Here is a 26,896-nt window from a genome sequence, read left to right as displayed (position 1 = left end):
TTATCCAGAAGTAATGCTAACAACAGTTCCATTCCAATGGGGTCTCCCCCAACACACACACACAGCCGCACACATGGATAAACATGAAAAAAGAAAAATCCACACATACAGAGAATAATACAAAAAACAATGGCCCTTGCATGAAGTAGCCTACTCCCAAATTCTCCAATTTTCTGTCCAACTGCACTGAATCAAGTCCTATGAACTTTGTACATTACTATGTTTGCAAGAAGTAGTCAGCAGTTTCATAGAGATGATTTAGTGCGTGGTGGCTGTTTTCTTGAAATCAATCTTGTCAACCTTCACTTCTCCATCAATCAGTTCATAGACGTAGACCACAACACGAAGACCATCAATGTCCATGAGGATAAAGCTTGGATTAACATCATAAGTGATACTGCTATATGCACCTGTTGCAGAGCCAGGGTTTATGACCACGCCACCCTCATGCTTGTAGGCCTTGAATTGATGAGTGTGGCCAGTAACAAGAATGTCCACGTCCAATTGCCTCTGAAGCATGGCTAGAGAATCCAAGTCACCCCAAGGGATAACCTTCATTTCAAGTAACCAGTGAATTAATTTAAATAGAAGAAAAACATCAATTAGGGGAGCCGTTAGAAACATTACAGACCAAGTGTCGAATCAAAGAGTAATGCCCCTCAAAAACTGGTCATAAAAAACAAATTTTCCTGACAGTCTGTAAAAGACGACCATCTGCATCCTATTCTTTAAACATAAGCAATAAGATAGTGCAAATTGATCAAGTTTAAAACTGGTTACAAAGTTAAAATAGAGCAATCTACAACAGCCAATAATGACCTAGACATCCTGTTCAGCAGGTCATATTATCATTTGTTATACAATATCCTGTGTTATCCTTGATTCCTATAAAAGATTGGTGCTTTTAGAACAGGCCAGTATTAAGAAAAAAAAAAAAATTTCTAATTCAAACTACTTGAAGTTCCTTTTCTTGCATCTACACTTAATCGTTCAGCTATTAGTCAATGGGAGACAACGTTACACGGTTACAGCTATCAGCCTTTGACTAGATCTATATCACATTTTGATGCTTTGTTTGGCTAAGCATATTAATTAATCTATGAAGTATCTTGGAGTGTCCAAGTGTCGTGTCATGTCGACACAGGATATGCACACTAAGTGAAATGTCCATGTGACATTAATTTCCTGTCCACAGGCATAGATTTCCAACATTTCAGAATCAACAACCATGATGCGTAAGCCGGAAAAGAAATTGCTGTCTATTTTATTGAATTCCTTCCATTAGCGACTTCTTGATATACTGGATCAATTCATCTATAGTTTTACTACAGTTTTTAAGCTTCTATGCCTACTAAATCGATCAAAGTTTTTCATTCAGAACTTAGACGTAAAATCCACTCTTTTGTGTCCTAACCAGAGGTGGATATTGCGAAGCGATCAGAAATTGTGAAGGGCAGGACATGTTTGTCTTAAGGAATCTGTTAGGCATTGGAAGGCCCTCCAACTTTCAGCCAGTGCTCTATGAAATGGAGAAAAACTTGGAAGTAGCTCTAGCTTGAGACCACCCAAACAAATTTGTGGATTTACTACACCAAAAAACTATCAAATTAGTCAAATAATTATTGTTAATACTAGTTTAAAGAGATTCATACTAGGTTAACTTAGCCTAAATTTACTTTTGAAAATTTCTGTTTTAAAGTAAAAACAGCTTTTGTGTGATGAATTGTGTGGTTAACACAGTGAGCACTCCAGTCAATGCAGTGCCCCGAAGATGAGATACTCTAACCAACCTCAGTAGGCAGATGGTGTCACAAATTTTGCTTATGAAAACCATGTACTTATTAAATCTACATGAAAATAAATCACAACAAGAAAGAAAGAATTGACATCAAGGTCCTATATTGTTCACAATCAAAGTCCAATTGATACAATTAATCTAATGTTGAAATCTCACACATAAATATCTCCCAAATCCAAGTATCATATTAGTTTAGAATTATGTAATCATTCCATTAAGTTCATTCTGCAGACCAGTAATAAAATTTGAGAACAATGATAATGAATTCAATGACACCTTGCATTGAAACACCTGCATCAGTGCTGTGAAAAGCGTTGAGGCGTAGCGAGGCACTCTACCAAAAACCGAGGCGAGGCGTAAAGCGTAAGCCTCAAATTTTTTTTTGAAAACTTTAAAAAAATATCTAAAAATACAAATAAATAAAGAAATGCTTTATTGATGAAATAACAACCAATAAGAAATAGAAAATCTCAAATAAGTACTAAAAATTTGTTAATATATATATGTCCTGTATTTTTGTATCTCTTTTTTTTTGTATTTTTTCTTTTTTATTTCTTTTGTATTTCCTTTGCTGACTGTGTCAGCTATAGGAGCTGTTGGAGCCATTGGGGACTCCAACAACTATCTCATGTTGTTCTTATTTAAAGGCCTCTTGGCCTTCTTGTAAATTATTGCTTCTTTGAAGCTTTTCTACTTTTTGTTAATAATACACAGTGCCTTAGTGCACTTATTTCCTTTGTCTTGAGTGAGATACAGATTTATATCTGCATTGTGTTGAAGATCCGCCGATTTACATGGTATCAGATCCAGGTTCCCTGTAAACAACTATTTCTTGTTTTGAAGCACCTCGGTTTGCTGGTTTCTGAACACCAATGGTTTGGGGTTTTGCCTCTGATCAAAGGCAGATCAGTTTCTGATCTGATTCTGTTCTTACGCTGCTGCGGTGGGCATAATCTGTTGCTGTCAAATCTGCTGCGACAGATTGCTGTTTGAAGTGCTGCAGCAACCAACTTTGCTGCGGAAGATTCTTGTGCTGTTATCATTGGTGTATTGCTGAGATTTTGAAGACTGCTGCATTTCAAAGGCATTCTTGTATTCAAAAGTCGTACTCTTCTTCAAATCTATAAGGTGTGATTCTTCTTATTTTAAAATCTGTTTTGTTGAAATGGAAGAGAAAGAATTTGGTTTCTTGTCTAGCATTCCCAAGCTTTCTTCTACCAATTATAGAACATGGGCCTCTTCCATGGAACATATTTTTTGGGGAAGAAATCTTTGGGGATATATAGATGGATCCTATGAAGAACCTCAACTATCTCTCACAAAGAAAGTTGAAGGGAAAGAAGTGGAGTTAAATGAAAAAGAAAAAGAAAAGGCTTTCAATGAATATAATAAGAAATACAATAAGAAATGGAGAGCTTGGAAGTGTGGTCATCATAAGGTCATTCATTGGCTTCAAGCGGGTGTAGATTCGGCCACACAAGCTCAAATATCCAATTTTCAATTAGCTTATGAAGCTTGGGATTATATAAAAGAAACCGTTACTTTAAAGGATGCTGCTCACAAGGCCAATCTCCAAAGAGGCATTATGCTTGCACAACAAGGAGACAAAACTATTAGAGAATTTTATGGAGAAATAATGCAATTATGGGATCAACTTTTATTATGTGAACCCAAATGGACAACCGATTTAGCTCTTCGAAGGCAACAATTAGAAGAAGACAAACTTTTTAAATTCATTAATAGCCTTTGACTGGAGTTTGATGGAGTAAAAACAGCCCTTCTTCATAGAGAACGACCACCTACGATTCAAGAAGCACTTGTCGAGTTAACAATGGAAGAGCAAGGTTGACAAGTCAAAATCTCAAGAATGATAGTGTCCTCGCCATGTCTAAACCGGGATATAATGTGAAGCCTTATAGACCTCCGCACTTCAACAAGCAAAGCAATGAAGATTTTTACAAAAATGTTATATGCCATTATTGCAAACAAACGGGACATATTAGACCTAAATGTCCCAAGCTAAAGAAGGAAGAAAAGAAAGTTGCCACCATTGAAAGTAAGGAAGAATCTTCTTTAAGTGACATTCAAGCCTTTATGGGAGGGATGCAAGCTTCTATCTCTCAACTTGTTCAAGCACTTCAACTTTTGATCAACGGAAATTATTTCACCGGAGCCACCATCTCGTCCAATCAAGGTATGAATTCTTGGCTTCTAGACTCGGGTGCCTCTTTTCATATAACTCCCAATAAAACTATTCTTTCCGAATGTAAACCCATCTACTTGGACAAATATGTTTCTACGGCCGATAAAACAAATTTAAGAACATTCAAAAATTTCAAACTTTTTAAAGTTCCTAATGTTAGATGCATTCCCAAATTGAATTTAAATCTTTTATCTGTTTCACAAATAACCGATCATGGGTGCAATGTCCTCTTCTCATCCAAAGATTGCATTGTGCAGGATCGCCAGTTCGGGATGCGGATTGGGGAAGGCCATAGAAGAGGAGATTTGTACTACATGGACTTTCTTGACTTAGGCCAAAAAGCTTTTTGTAATTCCATGAAGAAAGTTGATATAAATCTTCTTCATGAAAGATTAGGGCATCCCCACATAGAAAAACTATCTACCTTATCCTTTGCTAAGAAATTTTGTAAGGAAAATTTTGTCTTGTCTGTAATGATTGTATTTTGGAAAAAATGAAAGCTCTACCTTTTGGTTCAAGGAATTTTCTTTCTGCTAAATCTCTTGAATTAATTCATTCGGACATATGGGAACCGGCACCCGTGGTCTCTAAAGGAGGCTTCCCTTATTATGTAATTTTTATTGATGACTTTACTAGATATACTTGGATATATTTCCTCAAGTTTAAATCTGAAATCTTTGGTTACTTCAGGATTTTTCACAAAATGATTCAAAATCAATTTGATGCTAATGTTATTATGCTAAAAACTGATTCAGGAGGAGAATATCTTTCTAATGAATTTAAAAATTATTTAGAAGAAAATAAAATTATTCATCAAAGGTCTTGTCCTAAAACTCATCAACAAAATGGTTTAGCTGAAAAAAAAAATATACATATCATTGAAACAACTAGAACTTTACTTATTTCAAGGAATGTTCTAAAAAATTTTGGGCAGAAGCTGCTCTTACGACTGTAACAAACAACAACAACAACTACGCCTTCATCCCAAAACAATTGGGGTCGGCGATATGAACCAACAAAGAAAATCATTCTGGGTCTTCCACATGAATCCTTCTCCTCCATTCATTTCTATCCAATGCCATGTCCTCGGTGAGGTTCAAAGCATTCATATCCTTTCCTATCACCTTCATCCATGTCTTCCTAGGCCTACCCCGACCTCTTTTAACTAATATATTTTCCCATTTCTCCATCCTTCTAACTGGAGCATCATTAGGCCTTCGTCGAATATGTCCAAACCACCGTAAACGATTCTCTCTCATCTTATTTTCAATGGGTGCAACACCTACCTTCTTACGTATCTCCTCGTTCTGAATCTTATCTTTTATTGTATTTCCACACATCCATCTCAGCATACGCATCTCAGCTACACTCATTTTTTGAATATGATGTCTCTTGGCAGCCCAACATTCCGTACCATATAGTAAAGCGGGCCTAATAGTCGTCCTATAAAACTTTCCCTTCAACCGCAATGGCATTCTACGATCGCACAACACTCCAGTTGCACTCTTCCATTTCATTCACCCAACCTTTATCCCATGATTTACATCTCCATCAATTTCTTCATACTTTTGAATGATAGATCCCAAATATTTGAAAGAATCATCCAGTGGTATTTCTAGCTCACCAAGCTTCACTACACTCCCATCTCTATTTCGTTGCTTACTAAATCGACATTCCATGTATTCTGTCTTACTCTTACTCAACTTAAAACCTCTTGCTTCCAATGTCTGTCTCCATAATTCTAACTTATCATTAACCCCAGCTCTAGACTCATCAATCAAAACAATATCATCAGCAAACAACATACACCACGACACATTTTCTTGAATTGATCTCGTGAGCTCATCCATCACTATAGCAAATAGGAAAGGGCTTAAAGCAGATCCTTGATGTAACCCAACCGTTATAGGAAAATTGGTTGTCACCCCTCCACAAGTGCGGACATTGGTTACTACTCCTTCATACATATCTTTAATTATACTAATGTACTTGAGAGAAACACCTTTCTTCATCATTGTCCACCAGAGAACGTCCCTAGGTACTCTATCGTAAGCCTTCTCCAAATCAATAAAAACCATATGCAAATCTTTGTTCCTCTCTCTATTTCTCTCAATAAGTTGTCTAAGAAGATGTATAGCTTCCATAGTAGATCTTCCAGGCATAAAACCAAATTGATTCTCCGATATCATGACAACCTTCCTCAACCTAGACTCAATCACCCTCTCCCAAAGTTTCATAGTATGACTCATGAGTTTTATACCACGATAGTTTGTGCAATCTTGTATATCACCCTTATTCTTATATAGAGGCACCAAAGTACTCTTCCTCCACTCATTAGGCATCTTATTTGTCCGCCAAATCTTGTTAAAAAGATTTGTCAACCATTCTAAACATTTCTCTCCCAAGCATTTCCAAGCCTCGATAGATATACCATCTGGGCCAACTGCCCTTCTTGATTTCATTTTCTTGAAAGCCTTTGCAATTTCTTTCTTTTGAATCTTGCGCATGAAGTCACGATTCATCTCATGAAAAGGAATGGAAAAGTCTCCAAGATCCTAAGCATGACTTTCATTAAATATATCTCTTACGACTGTCGACTTAATAAATAGAATGACCTACTCATGTCTTCAAAATATATCTCCTATTTACAAGCTTTTGAAAATAGAACCTTATTACAATCGTCTTAGAGTATTTGGATGTAAATGTTTTGTCCTAACATATCAATATGACAAGCTTTCTAACAAGGCAAAGGGATATAAATGTTATGATTTAAAAAATGACAAACTTTATGTATCTAAAAACGTGACCTTTCTTGAAAATGAAAATGGATTTGATAAGAGTATCTACCAAAACTCCAACGATTATTCTTTTCTAAATATACTTGTATTGACTAATGATCACTTTGATACTAATACTGATGATCCATTTGATGAAGAAACCACAAATGTAGAGATTTTACCTATCAGATGTGAATTCATTGATGATCCCTCTGATCTGAATGAGTCTACTAGTGTTTCTCCTATTAGAAATGAACAAGAGTTTGTTAGAAGATCTCAAAGAATGACTAGACCACCTACAAAATTTGTCTCATATGATTCTTTTTCTCCAAAACATAGATCTTTGTCTTATAGCTTTACATTCATTTGTTGAACCCACTAATTACAATGATGTCAAAGGCAAACCCGAATGGGAGAAAGCTATGAAATGTGAATTGAATGATCTTGAAAAGTGTAAAATTTGGGAGATTGTTAACCTTACAAAGGACAAAAAACCCATAGCGTCTCGATGGGTGTATAAAGTTAAGATTAAAAGTGATGGAAGTCTTGAGAGATATAAAGCTAGACTTGTAGCGAAGGGATATGCTCAGGAATATGGGATAGATTATGAGGAAACCTTTGCTCCTGTAGCCCGTATAACATCTGTTAGAGCTCTTATTTCTATTGCTTCCATTAAAGGTTGGTCTCTTTATCAAATGGATGTTAAAAATGTCTTTTTAAATAGAGACCTTAATGAAACTGTTTATATAAAACCTCCTCTTGGTATGAATCTTCCTCAAGGAAAAATTCTTCAACTTAAGAAAGCTCTGTATGGTTTGAAACAAGCTCATAAAGCTTGGTTTGACAAATTCAGTAAGATAATGGATCAACTTCAATTCAAATCTTGTTACACTGATACTGCTTTTTTTGTTAAAAAATCTCAAGAAGGAATTGTAATTTTACTATTGTATGTTGATGATATGATCATAACTGGAAGTGACAAACATGAGATTACTGAAATAAAAAATATTCTTAAACAAAAATTTGATATGTCAGATTTAGGTTTCCTAACTTATTTTCTTGGTATTGAGGTAGCCTACTCACCTAGAGGCTACCTCCTATCTCAAACTAAATTTGTGTCAAGTATTATTGATCGTTCAGGAATCATTGATGATAAAGTTGTAGATACCCCTGAAGCTTTGGGTGTAAAAATGAAGATTAATGATATGGAACCACTATCCAATCCTACTCCTTACAGACAACTCATCGGAGCACTTTCATATCTTACTATCACTCGTCCAGATATCTCTCATGTTGTGCATACGGTCAGTCAGTTTCAACATGCTCCAACTACAGTTCATATGGGAGCTGTCATTCGCATTGTCAGATATATCAAACATACTCTAACAAAGGGGCTCCTTTTGTCTTCTTTATCATCGCTGGAACTCACTGTATATACTGATGCAGACTGGGGAGGAGATCCTAATAATCGTCATTCTACTACTGGCTTATGTATCTTTTTGGGAAGCTCATTGATATCATGGAGGTGCAAGAAACAACAAAAAATATATTTATCGTCAACCGAAGCAAAATATCGGGTGATGGCTACTACAACTTCTGAACTTATTTGGATAAAAAGTCTCCTAAACGGCTAAAAGATATGGGTGTAGGCCTGAATTCAATGACACCTTGCATTGAAAGACCTGGTCCTGCATAATAGATAAAGCCATAAAACAACATTATGCTTAACCTAAATTTTTGGCATAATCAGTGAAACTTAATACCCAACAAGTGTCACAAAAGGTAAGTGCACTCAACACAAAAGACCCTAAGAATTTTCTACATCCTATAGTACCCGCAAGTTGCATCTCTCTCTCTCTCTCTCTCTCTCTCTCTCTCTCTCTTCTGCATGTATGTATGTGGGTGTCTCTATTGTACTGCCAACCCTCTTCAAGTTGGAGGTGGCCTAGCTATTCATGGTTCAGAAAAGGCACCCATGCCATTGTTAAGATGGATGTAATCTTATATGTATATGTATATATATATATATATATATATATATATATATATATATATATATATTAATATAATATTTTAATATATTGATATATGTATGTATACGTATATAATATACAGTCAACCAAAGTTGACTCTATATAACCCTTGGAGAGGGTCCAAGGGTTATATTTCTAGCCGTTGGATCCTCTCCAATGGCTAGAAGGGTTCTCCCCTTCTCCTTTTATCTTCTTCTTTCTTATAAATAGGGGTGTGTGTGCATTGTAAAGTGAAAGAGTGATGGGCAGATTTCTAGGTTTTGAGTATTATGGTAAGGGTGTTTTGTAATTTTTATTATTTTTGTATTATTTGAATTCCATGCTTAATGAAATTGTTTATTTTTAAGTCTGGTATTCTATGGGTATTTCCTTTGTGAACGAGTATTTAATTACATTGTATTCTTGGCTCATAAGATGTATTCCAGAGTGCATTGGGATCCATACTATTTCGTGACATGGTATATCAGAGCAAGGTTTGTAGTCTTGAGAAAGATTTGTATTAATGGATGGTATGAATTTAAGAATTGTGTATTCTGGTATGTATCTTTAGCTTTTCAATTTTCATATGAATGGTAAGTGTTTGTAAAAGGGTTATGATAAAATTAAATATTTTTGAAATATATGATATGTGTAGTGAAAATTTATATTTTGCAAAATATATGGTTTCTTAAAATCTTGTGTTTCATATTTTTGCAAAATACTAAATTTCGTTATTGAATGTCTTTTAACGTATGTGTGAACTATCTTTTGGAATTCTTTTTTTTGTGATGTGATCAAGCATAAAGATTAAAAAGATGTATTGTATGATCCTTTTTTAATATAGACGTGTTTTCTATGTTCTCATAAGGTTTTTCTATTATCATGTGAATATGTTATTTCATGTATGAGTAACATTGTTCTATTAAGACTATTTTCAAATGTGCATTGAATTAAGGCATCTTTAGGTATATATTTCAAATAGTCTATATTGAATAACATAAGCATGACTTGTTATCGTATACTCAAATCTTTTTTTGTGTGCTTATCTTAGTGGTTTCTTTCTTGAGTATTAATATTTTATATCATGCATCTTGGATATTGTATTTTCATTGCATTATGAGAAAAATCCAGGGTTACCGGAAGCGCCTAGCTAAAAGGGGAAGCGCGCTTCCTCGAGGCGCGCTTCCTCGAGACGCGCTTCGGAAGCGCGAAACGCGGCGCTTCCGAAACGCACAGGGAAGCGCACATAAAAAAGAAGAAGCGCGTCCCCCTTTAAAGGGGGACGTGCTTCTCTTTATAGGGGGACGCGTCCCCCTTTAAAGGGGGACGCGTCCCTCTTTAAAAAGGGACGTGTTTCCCTTTAAAGGAAAACGCGTCCCCCTTTAAAGGGAATCGCGTCCCCCTTTAAAGGAAATCGCGTCCCCCTTTAAAAGGGGACGCCTTTACGAAATACCAAATTTACCCTTTTTTAAAACGAAAATTGACACGTGAAAAACAATAAAAAAAAATCTGAATAAGGGTAAAACAGACATTTTACAAAAAATCGTGAAAACTTAAGGGCGAAGGCAGGGTTTCTCTCTCTCTCTCTCTCTCTCTCTCTCTCTCTCTCTCTCTCTCTCTCTCTCTCTCTCTCTCTCTCTCTCTCTCTCTCTCTCGGCCACCGGCGACCTCCGACGACAGACGACCGGCGACCTCCGACGACCGGCGATCGAGCAATGTCTCTGTTCAGGTATATTCCTCCCTTCCACTGACGTCCGGCGACCTCCTCCATTGCTTAGCAAGGTTGTAAATGCGCAGGCTCAACGCCTAGCTTCGCCTCTGAGGCTCACAACACTGCCCCCCACATGAATCCTTGCTACGCCACTGCACTGAATCAATGAGGCGAAGCACCTCGCTTCGCCTCTGAGGCGTACGCCTCAGGTAATGAGGCGCACGCCTCAGGTAGGTAATGAGGCGCACGCCTCTCACAACACTGCCCCCGAAGTTCGGGGGCAGCGTCCCCGAATTTTTTTTTTTGACATAAAATAAAAAATGGTCCCGAAACAGTTATTTATTTATTTTTTTTTAAAAGCCCAGTCCTAGCCAAGCCCTGATTCCATATGAAATAGATTTTTATCCATTTTTGTAGCCCAGCCCAGTACCCAGCCCTGACTGCAGCAAATAGTTCGATTTGTCCATATGAAATAGATTTTTATTAATAATTGTAGCCATTTTTTATTTTATGTCAAAAAAAAATTGGCTGATTCACAAATTTTGCTATATTCATTGAGTCTTTGACTCTTGGCTGATTCATGTACTGATTCGTTAAATTTGATTTGATGGGCATATTCTGATAAAAATAAATAGAACAAGTCTGCAGTTCTTTTTAGATTGGATTTATCAAGCTTCTACCTATTTGTGATTTCCTGGGTTAAATTAAATTTGTGGTGTTTCAAGTTTCAACTGTCATGTTTGTTTGAGATTTAGTTTGATTAAACTTGAATTTTAAGGCTTGATGCTTTCTTCTGTATTCATTACGGGTGTTAATGCTATTAGAAAAAGGAAATCTGATTGGTTTCATAGTTCTGAAATTTAGATTGTGACTGCGAAACTGTGTGATACATATTGTCTGGATTATTTTAAGAAATGAGCATGATTAGTTTAGTAAACCCCACGGTATTTTACGGGAATTCGATTGCAAGGGGCGTTCATGGTTCACTTTGAGTCTTTTTTTTCCTTTTGTTTTCGCATTCCACTCTCCATCTTTTGCTATTAATAATAGTTTTTTTAAAGTGTTCTAAAATAATTCCTATACTTTTATGATGCAGATATATTTGCCTGTTCTTTGCTTCATTAATGACCATCACAAGCTATGATCACGATAATTATGATGACGATGATGATTCTTTTTACAATTTGGAGCATGAATCGTCTAGTGGTGTTGGGAAGGATAATGCAAGAAAAGGCAAGATTCCATATGAGTTTGAGAACAGAAATGAAAATTGTTTTGATGAGGAAGATGAAGAAGAATATGACTACTATTCTGAAGATGACCAAGATGATGAACCACCTAGCATGCATAAAACAACAGTGCTATGGCGCCATGTATTGAAACAAAAGAAGAGTGGGCAAGGAAAGCAAGGTGGAACCCAAGTTTTTATGTGCAGGCACTGCAAAAATATTTATCATGTGTCATATACTCGAGTTTTTGCACATCTCATGGGATCTCCAAAGGGACAAAGTGTTGGGATTGTCTTTTGCCCTGTAGTTGCAAAAAATGCAGAATTGGCAAAAAAAATTAAGAGGCAAGTTCGTCGAGTGGAGGTTTCATCAAGTGCATTTGAGTTGAGGAGATCAAGAATTGATACTCCGAAGAAGCCTATTAGTATGACTACATCATCTAGTGGAAGCCGACAAACAGTTGATATTCGTGATACCTTTAAAAAGGTAGAAAGAGATGATGTAGATCACAAAATTATCAGATTTTTGTGTGCAAATGGCATACCTTTCAATGTGCTTCGATCACCATATTGGGAAGAGATGATATCTGCAGTTAGTAAAGTGCCTGGATATAAACCTCCATCATATGAAAAAGCGCGAACAACGTTGCTTGACAGTGAGAAAGAGTGTGTTCACAGGGAGTTAAATGAATTTCGAGAAAAGTTTGAGGAGTTTGGAGTTTCCATTGTCTCAGATGGTTGGACAAATATCAAGAACAAACACTTGATAAATATACTTGCCTCAAACTGTTTTGGCTCGATGTTCTTATATGCAAGCGATTTTTCTAATGTGCAACAGTCAGCTGCAAACATTGCCGAGTTTTTGAAGACCGGATTTAAACTTGTGGGGCCTTCTAATGTAGTGCAAGTGATTACAGACAATGCAGCAAATTGCAAATTAGCAGGTGAAGAATTAAAACAAACGTACAAGTATATTTTTTGGTCACCTTGTGTTGTGCACACACTTAATTTGATCTTCAAGGATTTGGCACATGAGTTTCATTGGTTGGGAGAAACATATTTGCAGAGTAAAGAAATTGTGAAGTATATCACAAATCATTCAAAAGCACTAGCAATCTTTAGAAGTAATGAAAAATTAGAATTAATAAAGATTGCAAAAACAAGGTTTGCTTCACATTATACTACTTTGAAACGCTTGCTTGATGTGAGGGAGAGCTTAAGGCTCACAGTAATTTCAGATAGATGGAGCGATTGGAAGCAATCATGCACGGATGACACTATGAAAAAAAAGGGCTGTTACAACAGAAACAACTGTTCTTGATGAAGAATATTGGGATTCTGTACGTTTAGTATTATTGATTACAAAACCCATCTATAAGATGATTAAATTTTGTGATCAGGAAGGCCCTATAATTGGTGAAGTGTATGAAGGCATGGACAACATGTTGGGGGAAATCAAAGACAATCTAAAAGGACAACCAGATTTATATGAAAAGATTCATAAGATTGTCTCAAATAGATGGGATAGAATGAATGTGCCTCTCCATAGTCTAGCCCACATGCTTACTCCAAAATATTACGAGTCGGAGTATCTCAAAAACCCAGCAGCAGGAGGGGTCAAACGAGTTTCTCCTGGTAAAAATTTTATTCTATCAATTTAATAAAGTTTAATGATTTAATTATTTTATTATTTCAATTGCATTTTCTTGTTATAGTTACTAAACATTTTTTTTTGCAGAAAAGGATAATGATATCTTAGACGGTGCGATGCTCGCGCTTGAAGTCATATCTTCTGGAAATGAAGAGCTATTTACACTTTATAGGTCACAACTTATGGCTTTTGCATCAAGTGAAAGATTTAGCCGAAATGCAGCAAGAATAGATGCACTGAATCCTACAATGTCGGTGCTTAATTGGTGACGTTTTTATGGTGGTGATACACCTGAGTTGAGAGCATTAGCCATTAAAGTTTTATCTCAACCTATTAGCACATCTTCTGCAGAAAGAGTGTGGAACACCTATAGTTACATTCACAATGTTAAAAGAAATAGACTCAATGAAGATCATGCTGATACCTTAGTGTATATTCATTCCAATCTTCGATTGATTGACAGGTATAATTAAACTGTGTTGTACTTTTGTTTTGGTATTTTTTTTTCTCTTTTTCTATCATTGATTGTTTATTAACATTCATATTTTATATTCTTGTTATAAAAGGTGCAACGATCGCTACAAAGAAGGGCCTAGTCGAAAATGGGATATCAATCCAGAACTTCCTATTGTACAAGAAAATACGTTGAGATTAGAGGATATGCGATGGAGAGATTTGGATGATAGTGCACAACAATCAAGCATTATTTCCAAATCCAAACATAAAGATGCACAACCAAGAGCTTCATTACCTCCAATAATCATACGTACAAATGAAGTTGAAGAGGATACAAATCAATCCAACAGAAATAGTAGAACTACAGATATACAAGAGCGACCATCAGTTCCTCAAGGTCGGATTGATCGTTTCTTTAGCAGGAGACCTAGGCAAGGTATGTTGATATTGTGTTTTTTATATTTTAAATTATGGTTTTTGAACATTTTAATTTTTTAAGGTATTCATTATAGGAAATGAAGGAAGGAGCAGAAGACATGGTCGTGGAGGACAAGACGCACGTGATGATGCAGAAAGTTCACGATCTATTGCTGACTTGAAGGGGAAGAGAAAGATGACAGATTAATGAACTCTTGAATTATTAATTGTTTTTTTGATGATGTAGTTGGAGTAGTCCAACTTAAAAACTTTTATGTTACTTTTTTGTCATGGTCTTATAATATTTTTTTGGTATACTTTTATTTTGAATCTTGCATGATGAAGTGAAGTAGTGGATTATGTTAATTTTAAGGTTAAACTTAGAGTTTAGAACTTTGTAGCTTATAATTTACAATTTAGAAATTTATAGTTTCTTAGGTCGCTTCCTATGTCGCTTCCGAGACGCTTCCTATGTCGCTTCCGAGACGCTTCCCGGTTCGCTCCTAAGTGGTCCCACGCTTCCCGCTTCCTAAAATTTTGAAAGTGCCTCGCTTCCCGCTTCCCGCTTCCGCTTCCCGCTTCCGCTTCCCGTATCGCTTCCCGCTCCCGCTTCCTCGACTGGCAACTCTGGAAAAATCTCTTGTTTAATGAGATCATATGTAGGTTCATAGTTATGTACGTTATTAAAATCTTTATGGCTCTTTGAGAACATTTTATCCATAATGTCAACATTTTTATGTTTATGGATAGCTCTTAGTTGGCTCCTAGTGGTTTTGTATTTGTGTGATTTTGCACTTAGCTCTTTTAAAATCTCTATATGTTGCCTCATAATAGATTTAGATATAAAGCTTATACATGTTATTCTTGTCTATTTAGTGAGATTTATTGGATCAGTTGTATGAGATATGCCTTAGTTCACTTGTTTCTTGAGTAATGGACTTATGATCCCTTTAAAGATTCTCAAGCATCGTATTTGCATGCTTATTTACTTATTCAAATTTGTAAAAATTGTCATAAGGCATCCTATGTTGCATTGCATATGATTGCATCGACTGACATATTGTTTGTGCATCTAATTGCACTAATTTTTATTATAAGGTTTTGATCTAACTTTACTGGATTTGATTTGAATTTTTTTTTTCAAATCGGTTATTTGATATGAACTCACTTATTTGGAAATTGTTTTCCAAAAGTATTTATTGCCTTCTTATGGCATTATTTTTGTCCATCACAGAATTTTATATATGATGTATCATCTCTTGGCCTTGTTGTTGGGTCAGGGTTAGCCATTAAGGTGAGTTATGTGTGTATTTCAAATCATCTTATCAATCTGTAATTATCAAAGTTTATGAGTGTTGTGTTGACACTAGTCTTGGATCTGATTGATAGTTGATTGGCTTCTGAATCCATATATGCTTTTGTTGATTCAGAGATGTTGGGGTGAGTTGTGTGCACCTCGTTTTATGTCAGTTTAGATTGTTAACTTATGGTTTGGCTCTAACTGACATTTATTTGATCTCTGAATCTGAGTGTATTGTATCACTCATTTGTTGTATGGCCATTGTTTTTATGGATACTTATAATTTTGTTTATCTGTGATGACTATCTATTTTTGAAATCATGGTGTTTCGAAAGATGGTTAAAATTGATATTCTTATTGATAACATTAGTATGTTTTCATTACAAGCTTTCTTACCTCGAGTGTCTTCTCCACGTTATGCCTCTTATCTAAGTGTCATTATATGTAGATAAGATATTTGTTCACATCTTCGTATGTGTTTTTATCCCATTGTTGGCATTGTAATTATACTCTTGATCTAGTGGCTGATACACTTGATTTTTTAGTGTCATTATATGTAGACAAGAGATGTTTATTCACACATTCGGGTGTGATTTTGGCCCATTGTTGGCATTATACTCTTGATCTAGTCACTGATACACTTGATTTTTTAGTGTCATTATATATAGACAAGAAATGTTTATTCACACATTCGTGTGTGATTTTAGCCTTTCGTTGGCATTATGCTTTTGTTGTAGCCGTTGATATACTTGTTTTTAAGTGTCATTATATGTAAACAAGAAATGTTTATACACACTTTCGTATGTGTCTTTGGCCCTTTAGTGGCATGATGATTATGCCCTTATTCTAGTTGCTGATAGACTTGATGTTTGAGGCCTAGGAAGTGATTGCTTGTGGTGGTCAAACTAGTGTTTTTTAATTTGCAAAATTCATTCATTATGATGTATGAGATTTTTAAAATCTCTTCGTAATTTTTCTAAATTCATTTTGCTCTTTTATGAGAAATGGTTGTTTAAATATTTTCATGCATTTTGCATTATATATGCTTTAGTTGCATGAGTTACTCCACGATTAATTGTTTTGCATAATTTTCATTAGGTTATGTTTTTTAAAGCATGTATTCAGTAAACAAATATATATTCTTTTTTACTTGTGGTGCCCTTTGTTGGCTCTTTGTATTGTCCCATAGTGGATTTGTGCTTGTATTGTGCCTTCATGTCTTTGTGTTGTCTACGCTTAGACTTGTATGTGATTTTGCACTTTATTTTTGTAATTCCGCATATTTCATTACATGCTTTTCTAAGCATTTCATTAGTGAAATCTCTTATGTATATGTCCATAATGGCTATTGTGTGCATCCGGTTGCTCTTGAGATTATTCTAACTTTGTATTCCTTTTTGGTAAATTGGTACTTGTGCATTCCTATTGTATTTGTGTGGATCCTTATTGGGATCCCTTTTGTATTTTCGCTTATTTTTAAGCATGTGCCCTTGAAAGTTTGTTTATTGTTATCACCTATGATTGGTCCATAAGTGACTTTTTTAGTTGCATGACTGATATTGCTTTAAAAAATGTAATTGATCTTTGTGTATTTGACTTCTCATAATTAAATGATGAAAATCATTTCTTGTATCTTTCGCTGTGTAAAAATATTTTGGGATTTAAACTCTTTTGTAGGTTATTTCATCATGGTATTAATGATTGTTTGAAAAATTCATATTACAGGTCTATTATGCATCAATGTGATAAATATGTGTATTAAATAATGCATGTTTTTATGAATATTTAAAGTAATTAATGAGTTATGAGCTCATCTTTGAGATATTTTGTTCATGCATTTCTCTTTGATAAAATACAATTATGTTCTCTTATAAATTAAAACTTTTGATTATCTATTAAGTTGAGTTTGTCAATGACTGTTCAAAATAAATTCTTACTTTAAAGTATTTTGAAAATATTAAATTGAATTATTAAATCTTTTTTACATATTGTATGTTTGTGTGTTTGGACATCCTCTCTCCATAATTTATATAAGTATAGTTATTTCATGTTAGATTGCTTTTGTTAGATCTTCTTGTAGGTTTCTTTTCAAGCATTGGTGACATTGAAGATCCTTTGTGTAATGGAGCGTATGATTGAACACCCTTTGAAGAAGCACCAAATGGATGAACTTTATGAAGTCTATGAAGACATTTTATGTAATGGGGTTCTTCTTTATAATTTCAAACTTACTATGAGTCACACTAAGTTTGAAGGGGGGGGTGTTAAGATGGATGTAATCTTATATATATATATATATATAGTCAACTTGGTTGACTAAGTCAACCAAAGTTGGCTCTATATAACCGTTGGAGAGGATCTAACGGTTATATTTCTAGTCGTTGGATCCTCTCCAACGACTAGAAGGGTTCTCCCATTCTCCTTTTCTCCTTCTTCCCTATAAATAGGGGGGTGTGTGTGAATTGTAAAGCGAGAGAGTGATGGGTAGATTTCTAGGTTTTGAGTGATTTGAGTGTTGTAGTGAGGTTCTTTTGTAATTTTCATTTTTTTTGTATTATTTGAATTTCATGCTTAATGAAATTGTTTATTTTTAAGTCTTGTGTTCTATGAGTATTTGTAATGAAGTATGCGGAAGAATTTAAGAATGCCAAAGCATTCACAATGTCCAACACGGACAAATGAAACAAGCACAAGAGAGAAAATCCACCAAGGGATATACGAAGGGCCTTATAATAAGGCTACACACATAAAAGAATATTTCTTTTATTGAAGAGGTGCTCTCTAAGAGCCATCCAAAATACAAGGGGGGGTCCCCCTATTTATAAGAGAAGGGAGACCAAAGGGGGCTCCCAATAGAGTCGTTGGGAGCCCCCAACAGTCACAATTGTGACCGTTGGGGGCCCCAACGACTCCATTGTGGGGCCCCTTTTCGGTATCTCAAAATACATTTAAAAAATAAAAAAACAAAAAATATAAAACAACAAAATAAAAGAAATAAAACAAGTACCCCTATTGGGTACTTGTGAAAAGACCATAATACCCCTATCGGGTATTATGGTAAATACATCTATATTTATATATATAGATGTATTATTACATATTATTACATATGTCTTAACACCCCCCCTCAAACTTTACGGGGAAATGACCGAAAGTTTGCCAAGAAGGAACAAGAAGCGAGGAGCAGGCAGGGCTTTGGTAAAGAAATCTGCAAGTTGATATTCTGAAGTGACATATGGCAGTGTAACTGTCCCACGAAGATATTCATCACGTACATAGTGACAGTCCATTTCAATATGCTTAGTCCTCTCATGAAAGGTGTGGTTGTTGGCAATGTAGATGGCACTTTTGTTGTCGCAACAAAGCTTCGAAGCACCGGTAATTTCGACTCCCATATCTTGAAGAAGACTTCGAAGCCACACAAGCTCCATTGTAGTAGTTGTCATAGACCTGTATTCTGCTTCAGTAGAAGACAATGAGACTTTCTGTTGTTTCTTGCACCTCCAAGCAATTAGCGAATCTCCTAGGAAAACACAAAAGCCAGTAGTTGAGATTCGATCATTTGGGTTTCCTCCCCAGTCAGCATCAGTATAAGCCAGTAAGTCTAAGGAATAGAGTGAGGATAGGAATAGCCCTTTAGTCAAAGTATTTTTGATGTATCGAATGATCCGGAGCACAGCACTCATATGCACAGATGTAAGAGCATGCTGAAATTGGCTTGCAGAGTGCACAACATGAGCAATATCCGACCTGGTGATAGTCAGATAGGTGAGGGAGCCAATGAGTTGCCTGTAGGGCGTAGGATCATCCAGCAGAACTCCATCCTCCAGTCGAAGTTTAGCATTGATAACCTCAGGAGTCTCCACCTTTTTGTCATCTGAAATCCCAGATTTGGAACATATGTCTGCAGCAAGCTTCATCTGTGACAATATATACCCTCGAGGAGAGTATGCTACTTCTATACCAAGAAAGTACCTGAGAAAACCCAGATCAGACATATCAAAATTATGTTTTAACATATTTTTAACATTAAGAATACCACTTTCATCATTGCCAGTGATGATCATATCATCAACATAAAGCAGAAGGATGATGATACTATTACCTGCACGTTTAACAAAAAAAGCAGTGTCAGTATAACATGAACGAAATCCCAATTTTAACATGATAGCACTAAATCTATCATACCAAGCCTTAGGGGCTTGTTTAAGACCATATAAAGCTTTTAATAACCGAAGAGTTTGACCTTGGTTAACATTAATTCCCGGCGGAGGGTCCATATATACTTCTTCATTCAACTGACCATTAAGAAAGGCATTTTTAACATCTAATTGAAATATAGGCCATTTCTTAGATGATGCTACCGCTATTAGAGTTCTAACGCTTGTCATGCGAGCCACGGGGGCAAAAGTCTCCTCATAATCGATACCATATTCTTGTGAATATCCCTTAGCAACTAATCTAGCTTTATAACGTTCTAGGGAACCATCACTTTTTGTTTTGACTTTGTAGACCCATCGACATCCTATAGCTTTTTTATTTGGAGGAAGGTGAACTATTTCTCAAGTTTTAGCCTTATTTAAAGCATCTAGTTCAACTTTCATTGCTTCAACCCAATGAGGAATATTTTTTGCTTGATTATAGTGGGAAGGTTCATAGTAAGAATGCAAGGCAATTAGACAAGCTCTATATTTAGGTGAGAGAGTTTCATATGAGACAAACCTATTAGGTGGAATTGATTCTCTAGAAGAACGCCTAAGGAAGGTTTCTTCTAGGGGTTCATTAAGCCGCAAGAATTTTTCTAAAGCACTAATAGGTTGTGCTTCCTCACGCCGAGTGTATACTTGGAGATTGTCACCATTAGTTGGTGATACACCATTATCATGAGTATTTTCTAAAAATTCCGGATGACTCAAAAGGTCATCATTTGAGTCTTCTAAAAGATCATTGATAAACATATAATCAAATTCATTTGGTTTTTCCAAAATTTCAAATCCATTTTCATCTTCTAAAAAGGTCACATCTTTGGAGACAAATAATTTATTGTTCTTATAGTCAAAGCATCTATAGCCCTTTTGATTTTCACCATATCCTAAAAATACGCATTCTATTGCTTTAGGTGACAATTTATCTCTTTTATGTAAAAGAACAAAGCATTTACACCCAAAAATACGAAGACGATTGTAGTCGGGTGTCATATTGAAAAGTTTTTCATAAGGAGAGATATTGTTCAATTTTGAAGATGGCATCCTATTGATTAAATAGGTGGAAGTTAACACGGCTTCGGCCCAAAAACTTTTAGGAATATTTTTAGAAATGAGTAAGGATCTAGTGGTTTCTAAAATATGTCTATGTTTTCTTTCCGCTAGACCGTTTTGTTGAGGAGTTCTTGGGCAAGATTTTTGATGACAAATGCCATGTTGTTTTAGATATGATTGAAAATCATTTGATAAGTACTCTCCACCCGAATCGGATCTAAGAATGGATATTTGACTTTGAAATTGATTTTGAACTTTTGCATGAAATTCTTTGAAGAAGTTAAAAACTTCCGATTTAAAGTTAAGAAAATAAATCCATACATATCTAGTATAATCATCAATAAAAGTAACATAATACGAATAACCACCTTTGAATAGAACCGGAGATGGTCCCCATATATCGGAATGCACCAATTCAAAAGGTCTTGTTGTCACAAAGGTTCTAATAGGAAAAGGAGTAGACTTCATTTTTTCAAAAATGCAATCTTTGCAATTGATATCTTTTTCTTTACAAAACTTGTTTCCAAAAGGAAAAAGATACATTTTAGAGTAACTTGGATGTCTAAGCCTTTTATGTCAAGTTTCAATATTTTTGTCTTGGACATAAGTACAAAATGAGGTATTTGGAAGTATTAAGTTATCCATAAAATAAAGGTCTCCTTTCCTATGGCCTTGCCCAATCCGCTTCCCGGACCGGAGATCCTGCACAAAGCACCCTTGGGATGAGAAAGATATTTCACATCCATGGTCGGCTATTTGAAAAACGGAAAAGAGGTTAAGATTTAATTTAGGAACTATTCTAACTTTTGGAACAAGAAAATTTTGAACATTTTTAGAATCAAGAGTTTCAATACCATTTATTTTGAGAAAGTTCCATCGGCCGTAGAGACACAAGATATTTTTGAATTGGTGTGCACATTGGTTAATGCATTTTCATGAGGAGTCATGTGAAAAGAGGCTCCGGAATCTAAAATCCAAGAGTACGTACCGAGAGGTGATGATGAGGCAATGGCGGCACCGGAGGTGGAAGAAGTAGCCTTTAGAATTTGTTGGAGAGCCAAGGAGATTTGTCCAAGAGTATCTTTGAGATCCCCGTTCTTGCCGTCATCTTCTTTGGTGGATGATTCTTCAACGGAAGCCACCTTTGGCTTGAATGCCCCATTTAGCTTTGGGCAAACGGGTTTAATATGTCCCGGCTCATAACAATGATGACATATAATCATTTTTCTTCCACCACTCCCTTGCTTACCAAAATGAGGTGGTTTGTATGTTTTAACATGATTGTCGGGTTTAGATATGGCAAGAACTTCCTCTATGCTTTTACCCATGCTATGCCTAGTCTCTTCTTGAGTAATCTCGGCAATAGCCTCTTCTAAGGGAGGAAACGTAGATCTATGGAGAAGTGAGGATCTAACTTGTTCAAATTCGGGACGAAGCCCAAATAAAAATTGAAACAATCTATCTTGTTCCATTTGTTTTTGTCTTAGTACCACATCTTCCATAGCCACCCATTTAGGCTCTAAAAGAGTCAATTCATCCCACAAAGGATTTAGAGCACTATAATAATCTTGTATGCTCATGTCACCTTGTTTTGTGGTTCTTACTTTTTCTTGCAAAAAATAAACTCTTGCAAGATCCTTTTGGGTAAACATACCCTTCATAAAAAAAACAAGCTTCATTTGCCCGGCGGAATTTTGCAATATTTGCACATACCTTGAGTTCGACATTATTCATAAACCATGCTAGGATTTTTGCATGGTTGCTCTCCCAATCTTCCATTTGGTGATTATAATCTTCAATGGCCTTGAGACGAGCATCGCCTTCAAGTGCTTTCTCTTTATCTCCTTCCATCTTTGTGAGCTTAAGTTGGGGTTTCGGAACGGTTCCCATTACATAACCCCAAAGCTTCTTGCCTTTGAGATTATTTTCCATTGCGGATGCCCACATCATGTAATTTTTCCCATTGAGTTTGAATGATAGATCGATCTTGACTTCCATTGCTACAAAATGAAGATGTGAGAAAGAAAGGAAGTAGAGAGAGACACGATTTTACCTTAGAAGATCGTATGGCTCTGATACCATGTAATGAAGTATGCGGAAGAATTTAAGAATGCCAAAGCATTCACAATGTCCAACACGGACAAATGAAACAAGCACAAGAGAGAAAATCCACCAAGGGATATACGAAGGGCCTTATAATAAGGCTACACACATAAACGAATATTTCTTTTATTGAAGAGGAGCTCTCTAAGAGCCATCCAAAATACAAGGGGGGTTCCCCCTATTTATAAGAGAAGGGAGACCAAAGGGGGCTCCCAATAGAGTCGTTGGGAGCCCCCAACGGTCACAATTGTGACCGTTGGGGGGCCCAACGACTCCATTGTGGGGCCCCTTTTCGGTATCCCAAAATACATTTAAAAAATAAAAAAACAAAAAATAAAAAACAGCAAAATAAAAGAAATAAAACAAGTACCCCTATTGGGTACTTGTGAAAAGACCATAATACCCCTATTGGGTATTATGGTAAATACATCTATATTTATATACATATATATATAGATGTATTATTACATATTATTACATATGTCTTAACAGTATTTTCATTGTTAACGAGTGCTTAACTACATTGTATTCTTGACTCATGGGACGTATTCCGGAGTGCATTGGGATTCATACCATTTCGTGACAACCATATGCCTTATAACTATATCCTTTAACATGGCCTCAACTCTTCTATTATTGGGGCAAGCACTTGACCATGACATAGCCAGAGTTAGTATTAGTTTCGTAGAACTCAAGTTCATACCTCTTGGACGTGCAGTTGGACTAGGACCAGAATTTGACTAAAACAAAGTCCAAGGTCAAGGCCAATACTAAGATCAAAGCCAAGGCCTAGACCGGGACCGGGACCGGGACCGGGACCGGGACCAGGACCAAGACCAAGACCAAGACCAAGACCAAGACCAAGACCAAGACCAAGACCAAGACCAAGACCTGGATCTGGGAATAAGCATAAGCAAAGGCAAATGAAAATGCAAGTACAAATAAATGTGATTATCCCTCGAAGGACATTGTCCTCTAACTTGACCCAAGACTACATAAGCCCTTTTCACTTCCTCTCATTCTTCGGAAGTAAACATTTTAGCTTTGTAAATAGTTTAGGAAGGAGACCATTTTTTTTCATCAAGCTAAGTTAAAAAGTCAAACATATATACTAACTCACTAAAAGACAAAAGATAGAAGGCTTCAAAAAATACATAAAACATCAAGTAATCAACATAAAATTTTAAAACAACACCAAGCCAATTTATTATTTTGAAACTATTTTTACAACATATACAAGTTCATAAAAGATGGAAATAGGGAAAGAAACCAAAATATTAGTAGAAACAATGTTCCACAAGAAGAAACAAACCTGGTGACCATGGCAGAGTCCAAGCTTAAACTGACCAATTGTGAGGGTTTTGGTCTCAGGATAGTGCGCATCCTCATCATATTCACCACGAGTGACATGCAAGTCTGGACAAAGACTCTTCAAGTAATCATGGACTTCCTGTAGAATATAAAATCGCAAATTTGTTTAATTCAGAAAACATCAAGGTCAATGATATGCCAAATCATGCAAAAAAAAAACATGGAAATCAGAAATTTATAGTTTCAACTATGAAAATGCTCACTTAAGATTTATAGAGAAGAACAGGACAAATAAGATAAGAGGAGAAAAGGGATGTGAAAGACGAAATTTGAAACTCTAGCACTAGATTAATAGCAGAACATCACATAGAAACACCACGAATCTGCAACTGTATGTGGCATGCACCACTGCAAACCATCCATTTCAAACTGCAGATATGTCTTTTTCCTTCTTTTCTGATAAACAAGCTGGGGAAGCTATAGATATATTTTTGGGAACAATACAATGTACCTATCAATAATCATAAATGGCTATCTGCAATCTCATTAAACAGAAAAACGAAGACTTTGCCTTTGCATCACCTATGCTACATATGGATCATTTTGATGATCAATCAAGTCAGCTTTAAACTGAGACCAGATGTCCAGATATGTAGTACATGATAGAAAAACTATGATTCTGTGTTTCCACGAGCCTTCATTTTAACTTCCCCACCCGTTACATGACATCCATCTGACAATTTTGAGTGCCTATCAATAATCAGATGAAGGAACTTATTTGAGGCTACATAATGTAAATAGACAGGAAAAAAAGACAAACTTTTCAAGGCTATATATTGCAAAGAGACAGGTCAAACGATACATTAAAGTTGGTCACACCAATCCCCAGGAAAATATCTTAATCCATTCAAGTCATGCTCGTCTACATACGTGGTACACAGAGAAGTAGTTCCCATGGGAAAGAAGGAATTCATAAGGGGCAATTCTATTCCAAAATGGATATGCAGATGACCACTTATTGCTGACTCTGCAATTTTTACTGAATCTCCCTCCAAAGCGTTTAAAAGAAGCAAGACTCTCTGATTAATCAACCCTTTGCATGAAAAAGCAATAATCTAAAGAACTTATAGATCATTGCAGATGAAAAAAAAAACAAAAAAGCAAAAGAAATTCGACTGATCAAACTACTATAAATTACAGACCCGACTCGGACCAATAACTATGATGGCTGAATAGCAGCAAGATGGCTACCTTTATGCACAAGTTTCCGGTACAAATGATGTGTTGAATCTTCCCTGGAACAAGCATAGACTTGAACTTAGCAGGCAGATCGGAGGCTCTATGTGGGATGTGGAGATCTCCAAGGGCAAGCACAAGCACCATCCTTGCTCAACACAACCTTATGATTCACCTGAATCTGAAACCATCATCAAAACCCCAAAACGACAAAAGGAATACAACCAACTTCCTGAATTGAGAGATCAAAGACGACCCACTTCTCCAAATTGCATATACAATAGGTTCTGAACCTTCTTTGAAAAAAAAATAGGTTATGAACCAACCAACCAACCCAAACTACGGTTCAAATACAAATTAAGAAGATAAAAAATTGTGGGTTGTGTGTATAGTGACAAACAACAATCGTTACCAAAAGGAATCAAGAAAAAGATTGAGATTTGGGAAGAGAAATGAGAGGTTTACCTTGTCAAGATCCAAGAGAATACATGGGAGCACGAAGAGAGAGAGAAAGAGAGAGAGGTTGGTACAAACGCCACCGGCCGGTCCGGGTTTTCAACAAGAGCCTGTCTGATCCAAATCCACCAGGGCTGTCTAATGGACCTGAGTCCAAAATCTGCCGGAATTCCGGTCGGCCTGTTCCCAGTCCGAGGAGGTTCTATTCAACCTTGCTGACATTAAAAATTTTTGGAGTCTCGTGATCTGAGTCCAAAATCTTCCATAAATTGGGTCCGCGCGTACCGGGCTGCAAATGGGTCAACCTCAGTTTGGATCCTGGTGGATTTGAATGGAGCCAACATAATGGTGTCATACCTGGATCCAGAATGGGAGATTTCTATTGGTTGGGAAATCCCCTCCCAACTCAAAGAGGGGCTTAAGTGGGTTTTGGATCTTGTAGACACCAAGTTCTACCATACTAGTGCATGCGCATCAAAAATGGGCTGGATCGTGGCATAATTGAGTTCAAGTTTTCAGAAATAAATCTGAATCTAAACCCAGATTTGGACTGTACTCAAAGTAGTAAAGTTGCATCAGCATCTAAAACGTATATGCTAATCCTGAATCCAGTAAGAAAAGATTAGAAATAAGAGTTTTATACATAATAACTTGAAGTGGATGTTGTGAGGTACAGATTCAAAAATAGATCCAATGGAAAAAATTGATCTGAATCTGAATCCAAATGCAGAAAATCTGATTGTCTGCATCCAATCCAAGTATACGTTTGGATCTTATATCCAAGAATAATATAAGATTCGTATCATTGGACCAGCTGAATCCGATCCATGTGTTCCATTATACCATACACGGCGAACTTAGTCAATGCATGGTCAGATGTTGCTCGAGAATGATCAAAGGTGACTTGGATTTGGATATTTGTGTCTTAAATGGACCTGAGGTTCACATGCTATCGGTCCGATCCGCCAAGTCACAAGGC

General features: G+C 36.1%; 1 protein-coding gene across 2 annotated transcripts; it reads right to left on the bottom strand.

Moving 5' to 3' along the window:
- On the bottom strand, window positions 1-26,069 carry LOC149816722 (vacuolar protein sorting-associated protein 29-like). 2 transcript variants are annotated; one of them, XM_089987462.1, is made up of 4 exons: window positions 25,927-26,069; window positions 25,477-25,636; window positions 24,227-24,364; window positions 1-552 (listed from the first exon to the last, which is right to left on the bottom strand). In XM_089987462.1, the coding sequence occupies exons 2-4, from the start codon at window positions 25,606-25,608 to the stop codon at window positions 259-261; spliced, it is 564 nt and encodes a 187-aa protein (XP_089843588.1). In that variant the 5' UTR covers window positions 25,609-25,636; window positions 25,927-26,069; the 3' UTR covers window positions 1-258. The 2 variants fall into 2 exon arrangements, with proteins under 2 accessions (XP_089843588.1, XP_089843589.1); XM_089987463.1 differs by having other exon boundaries at window positions 25,477-25,642; window positions 25,927-25,985.
- Window positions 26,070-26,896: the final 827 nt, after the last annotated feature.

The sequence above is a fragment of the Nuphar pumila genome, chromosome 14 (genome assembly GCF_984573655.1).
Source record: "Nuphar pumila chromosome 14, dmNupPumi1.hap1.1, whole genome shotgun sequence".
In the NCBI taxonomy this organism is placed as follows: Eukaryota; Viridiplantae; Streptophyta; class Magnoliopsida; order Nymphaeales; family Nymphaeaceae; genus Nuphar; species Nuphar pumila.
Note: the sequence above shows the minus strand (reverse complement) of the source record. Positions and strands in the feature narration are given on the sequence as shown.

Bases quoted from the DNA above. Each gene is read 5' to 3' on its own strand.
- LOC149816722 (XM_089987462.1), bottom strand. From the start codon at position 25,608: ATGGTGCTTGTGCTTGCCCTTGGAGATCTCCACATCCCACATAGAGCC. The intron at 24,365-25,476 runs GTAGCCATCTTG...TATATTCTACAG, and splicing joins CCGGAAACTTGTGCATAAAG to GAAGTCCATGATTACTTGAA. The intron at 553-24,226 runs GTTTGTTTCTTC...CTTGAAATGAAG, and splicing joins GACTCTGCCATGGTCACCAG to GTTATCCCTTGGGGTGACTT.